Genomic DNA, 6000 nt, shown 5'->3' on the forward strand with positions numbered 1-6000 from the left:
CTGCCCAAAAAAACCCCCAATTGTTAATGTAAGGCCAAGACCCCAAGAGGCATTCCAACTGAGGAATTCGGGCAATTCTGAAGTGTGCAGATGATACAACAGTGATTGGTCTCATTCGAAAATGATGAATCTGCATACAGACGGAGATTGTTCAACTTGCCTCGTGGTATAACCGGAATAATCTGGAACTGAACACACTCAAAACCATAGAAATGGTGGTAGATTTTAGGAGAAACCCTCCCATACTACCACCTCTTACAATACTATACAACACAGTATCAACAGTAGAGACCTTCAAATTTCTAGATTCTATTACAAGACCTAAAATGGTCACCTAACATCAAAAACGTCATCAAAAAAAGCACAACGAAGAATATTCTTTCTGCGCCAACTCAGAAAGCTCAAATTGCCCAAGGAGCTGCCGATCTAGTTCTACAGAGGAATTATTGAGTCTGTCATTGCACCTCAATAACTTTCTGGTTTGGTTCTGCAACCCAACAGGACAGACACAGACTTCAGAGAGTAATTAGGACTGCAGAAAAAACAATGGCTACCAACCTGCCTTCCACTGAGGACCTGTATATTACACGAATCAAAAAGAGGGCTGTGAAAATATTTACAGACCCCTCACATCCCTGACATAAACTGTTTCAACTCCTTCCCTCAAAACGACGCTATAGAGCACTGCACACCAGAACAAGTAGACACAAGGACAGTTTTTCCCGCAAACACCATCACTCTGCTAAACAAATCATTCCCTCAACACTGTCCAACTTTTTACAAGTCTATTACTATTAATCTTCTCATCACTCCTTATCACCCATCCACTCCCACTTGTGACTGTATGACTGTAACTTTGCTGCTTGTATCCTTACGGTTTATATTGACTGTTTCCTAGTGTGATTCGATTGCTTATTGTACCCTATGACTATTACTAAGCGTTGTACCTGATGATTCTTGACTCTTGATGAATGTATTTTTTCTTTTATGTACACTGAGAGCATTTGCACCAAGTCAAATTCCTTGTTTGTCCAATCACACTTAGCCAATAAAGAATTCTATTCTATTCTAATCTACAATTATTTAATCCGGGGTTAAAGAAATCTTGCTTCTTCCTGTTTAACTATGTGTGATGTCTTCTACCGAAATACAAAATGGCACATCTTGCAGCTTACTTATGGAGTCACATCAGACCATGGCTCACCCTACCATAGCTTGAATGAATGAATTAAAATTAAACTTTGGAAGGAAGCAAGAAGAAAAAGGAATTTGTTTTATCTTTGCTGAATGCCAGGCCTGGAAGAGCCGAACCAAACAAAAGAGGAACATCTCAAGTTTTTAGTACCCTGAATTCAACTAAATAGTAACCCTAATTGAAATAATGTAGACTTGCTTCAGTGTAAATACCTGAATTATGGTGAAAATGAAATATGAAAAGAAATCTGCCAAATACTTAGCTGAGATCATCAGGTGAAAGCACAGATGCAGCAAGAATTAGAGAGCGGCATTTAAAAACACATATATACTCTTTTTACAGCATTTCTTCCTTTATAACAGGGGTCTCCAACCTTGGCAACTTTAAGACTTGTGGACTTCAACTCCTAGAATTCTGGGAGTTGAAGTCCACAAGTCTTAAAGTTGCCAAGGTTGGAGACCCCTGTTCTACAACACATGAGCTTTTCGTGTTGGTGCTCAATTTTTTCTTACAGAGGTCACAGCTAAAAATACATGAGAACATCTACTCTGGAATAAGATATTGGACTTGCTTTATGAGCACCCAGCTAATATCTGCTTACATTTACCCAGTGTTTTCAAATATATAAATCATTTCACATTTATGACCTGTAGCGTGATATGGCACTTATTTATCTCCATATTTCAGAGGTCTGGAAAAAAGCTAAGAGCTGTGAGACCTGATGGCAAAATAACAGTTGGCAATAAACTTAACTCTTTCCAGAAGATGACTTTTGCTCACAAACCCCCACTTCCAACAATTACACAGATCTATTTTAAACCAATTTCCAATCAAGGTAGCTGGAATGGTGGATGGCAGAAGTTGTTCAATACGCCTGTTGAAAGGAAGGCAGCCTCTAATCTGAACTAGATCTTCCATTTTCGAGCAAAATTTCCCAAATTTTGGACAAACTGGGTGGGGGGAAACAGAAAGGTTAAGCTAACAGATTTTGCTGGATGAGCCAACTGCAGACATCAGGATCTGCCTGACTAACAACTGATCTAGATGGGACACTAGCAGGAATGTGACAACTGCAGCCTAGGCAGGAATTGAAAAATAAACCAATCTCTAAACCAGACAAAATCAAATCATTTTTGTATTGCTGGCAAGAAAACTTCAGAGCGACATCCATGGACTCATTTTGAGCCAGTATAAAACAAATCCAATCTTATTTTTCTCCTGGACACAGCTATGTATTTTCTTTAAGTAAATGTGAAATGGGCTTCTTCTAAGGGGTGTGAATGGAGGGGTTGATTTCACCCCAAATTCCAGAACTGTTTTTTTAAAATTAAACTAGAGATTGTTGCTCTATATCAGCGTTTCGCAATGTTTTGCAATATGAAGACTTACTTCAACTCCCAGTATTCTCCAGCATGGTTGGCTGGGAAATTCCAGGAATTGAAGTCCACATATATTATAGTTGTAAGGCAGAGAAATCCTGCTTTATACAGGCAGCTAACATAGATGACCTTACACAAAAGGTGCCAGGTTTTGACCTTCCTCGCCAGCATTGGGCAATGGATGGTATCTGCCAGGACTCATTGTTTAATGAGTTGACAAATTTTTAGACAAATTAGACTAATGTTTAAACAAATGCCTTGTGTGTCCAATCACACTTGACCAATAAAGAATTCAATTCAATTCTAGTGGAGTCTTGTCTCTACCCCTCAGTGTGACTGTGGTGCTCCTCAACAAAATATCCATCCCATTGTGTTGGAATGTCCATCAAGAGCTTTTACCAGCCCTATGTCTGATTTTCTTTTTCCAACATAGACCACCATGTCCTTGAATGGCTGGGTGGACTGAACATTAATATTTGAACCACTAAAAGTCCATGTATTTGCCATTGCTAAATAAGTAAGTTGCTTTATAATCTGAAAAGTCTATAAATAAGAAGGAAGTCGGCTCATCGATTCATCTAAGTTGAGTTTTTAGGCCCAGAGATCCAACCCTTTTCCCTCAAGCTCTGAATTTCACCTGACAGTCCTAAAGGTGGAAAAAATGCCCCAGGAATGGGAATTTCTTAGAATCTTTGAATGGGAGACCACTAGGAAATCTCAGGAATGGATGAATGCAGGAAGTTGCTAGCAGCTGAATTCAATAGGAAGGTGCTTTTACCAGGATTAGAGCTTGGAAATAAAAGCTTTTTCGTCTCCTCTTTGCCCAAGTTAGAGTTTCCAAATCAGCCTCACAAAAAACGCAAATCTCTTCCCCCCCCCTTATCCAGACATGGACTAGTCCAGAGAAGCGCTGACCATAGGCCACGCTTCTAAGGGGATGTACCAATGCATTGGGGAGAGGGGGGAGATCCAGAAATCTCGTGATCCTCGGAGCCCATCGTGCGATGTTCGAGAGATCCCTCCTTCCCCACCCCAGGAACCCACGAGACCCTTTCAGCTGCCCTCAGGAGGCTCCACCGCCCTCCTAGCCTCCGACCCTCTTCGGAAGCCGGCACAGCCACCCTGGGAACGGGGAACCGAGGCCCAGGCCGATCCCAGAAGCCTAATCCTTCGCCGCCTCAGCCTCACCCACCGGTCACGTATTCGAACATCTCTCCGTCGAGCTCCGGGAACTCCCTCCGCAAAATCTCCGCACAGGAGGCCGCCATGGCAGCCCGGCCGCTGGGCCTTCCTTCCTCAGCCGCCGGCAGACGACCGCAGCGTTGGCCACCGCGGTGGTTCTTGGGAAACGTAGTCCTCCGCTTTAGCCGTAGGCCGGCGAAGAGGTTTCTGGGAAACCGAGGCCGTTTGAAGCTGTGGCGGAAGGCCCCTCTTGCTGCTGCTTTTTTGAGGGGAGTTCACAGCAAAATGGCTTGATGGATATCAACGGTAATAAGCAGACGAGGCCTCTTTTCTCGTACCGCAGCTGGTGGCAATTCCTGGTTGATATCCATAAGTCAAATAAGCTCAGAGTTGGTGTAGCGCTTGGTTAGGAGACCATCAGACCGATAACAACCAAAGTTGGAAGGGATCTTGTAGGTCATCTAGTCCAACCCCCTGCCTAAGCAGGAGACCTACACCATTTCTCACAAATGGCAGTTCAACCTCTTCTCGAAAGCTTCCAGGGATGAAGCTGCCACAATTTCCAAAGGCAACTTCTGTCCCATGGGTTGATTGTTCTCACTGTCAGAGAAAATTTCTCCTTATTTCCAGGTTGAATCTCTCCTTGTTCAGTTTCCATCTGTTATTCTTGTCTGGCCTTTGGGTGCTTTGGAAAATAGCTTGACCCCTTCTTCTCTGTGTCAGCCCCTCAAAAATTGGAAGACTGCTATCCCCCCTGGTCCTTCTCTTTACTAGACTAGCCAAGCCCAGTTCCTGTAACAGTTCATCGTATGTTTTAGACTCCAGCCGTCTAATTATCTTGGTTGCTCTTCTCCGCATTCTTTCCAGAGTCTCAACATCTTTTTTATAGTGTGCTGACCAAAACTGGATGTAGTACTCTAGGTGTGGTCTTACTAAGGCTTTGTAGAGTGGTATTAGTACCTCCCTTGATCTTGATACAGAGGGATACAGTTAATGCAATTTAGGATTGCATTAGATTTTTGGTGGCTGCTGCACACAGCTGGCTCATATTTAGCTGGTTGTCCACTAAGACTTCAAGATCCCTCTCCCAGTTACTGCTGTTGAGCCTGGTTTTATCCAGTCTATATGTGTACTTTTGGTTTTTCTTGCCTGAGGGTAGGACTTTACTTTTCTCTACATTGAATTTCATTTTGTTAGATACAGCCCAGTGTTCTAGTCTGTCAAGATTCATCTGAATCTTGAGCCTATCTTCTTGGGTGTTAGCTATTCCTGCCAGCTTAGTATCATCTGCAAATTTGCTAAGTTCCCCTTCTATTCCCTCATCAGACCAACCAGGGTTATTGGCTGAACTGGGAAATTCATCTGGAAGAAAATAATGGGCAATCTTTTGGCAAGAGAATGAAAAAAAAAGCATCAGGAATTAAGGGCAGCTCAACTGACAAGGCTTGCATAGCCGATAATAATAATGTCAATTGCAAAAGGCAGCTTTACTTGGAACAGTTTAAATCCTCCGATGATACTTGTAATAAAGAGGTCTCGAAATTTGGTGACTTTAAGACTTGTGGCTATGCTGGCTGAGGAATTCTGGGAGTTGAAGTCCACAAGTCTTAAAGTTGCCAAGGTTGGAGACCCCTGTTCTAATACCATAAAACAGTGTTTCTCAACCTTAGCTGGCTGGGGAATTCTGGGAACTGAAGTCCTCATGTCTTAAAGTTGCCATGGTTGAGGGACACTATCATAAAACATCAACACCTGTGTATCTCAGGTCCTTGGGAAGGACTCAATAGGTGGATAAAAGTGCCAAATCTGATCTGAACCGAAATCCAAGCTGACTGTGTGACAAACCATAATAACTACAAGGAAGGACTGGTGGGACCACAAAACAGACAAAAGTAATAGAAAATGAGGAAACTAAAGTGCTCTAGGGTTTTGTAATTCAAACTGGTAAGCATCTGGCCACGTAACACCTCAGACTTTTGGTATTGGTAACTAAGAAGAAAGACAAAAAGTCTGGATAGAGGCTGTGGCAATCTCTGAGACAGAATAGGAAAGAAAGAACTGGAGAAAATACAAAGAACTGTAAATAAAAGTAGAATGACTGTGGCAAAAAGAAGTGGACATTAACATTAGTAGCTAAACAGATGAGGCTTCTGTGTGGTAATATAATATCAATAGTAATAGATCCCTTGGATGCAATCCAAAGCATCAAGAACACCAGTTGAACATTATTGGCATTCTAAACAA

At 42.3% G+C, this 6000-nt stretch overlaps 1 protein-coding gene across 1 annotated transcript in view; it reads right to left on the bottom strand.

Annotated features, from left to right (window-relative positions):
- Positions 1 to 3923, bottom strand: part of ABCF3 (ATP binding cassette subfamily F member 3) — a 39785-nt gene extending 35862 nt beyond the window's left edge. Inside the window, exon 1 of the mRNA XM_087933623.1 lies at positions 3767 to 3923. Within this exon, the coding sequence (XP_087789749.1) occupies positions 3767 to 3842 (76 nt within the window). The 5' untranslated portion in view covers positions 3843 to 3923. The remainder of the gene's footprint in view (positions 1 to 3766) is intronic.
- Positions 3924 to 6000: the final 2077 nt, after the last annotated feature.

This window comes from Pseudonaja textilis, chromosome 4, assembly GCF_049901715.1.
Source record: "Pseudonaja textilis isolate UNSWEBS1 chromosome 4, rPseTex1.2, whole genome shotgun sequence".
NCBI lineage: Eukaryota > Metazoa > Chordata > Lepidosauria > Squamata > Elapidae > Pseudonaja > Pseudonaja textilis.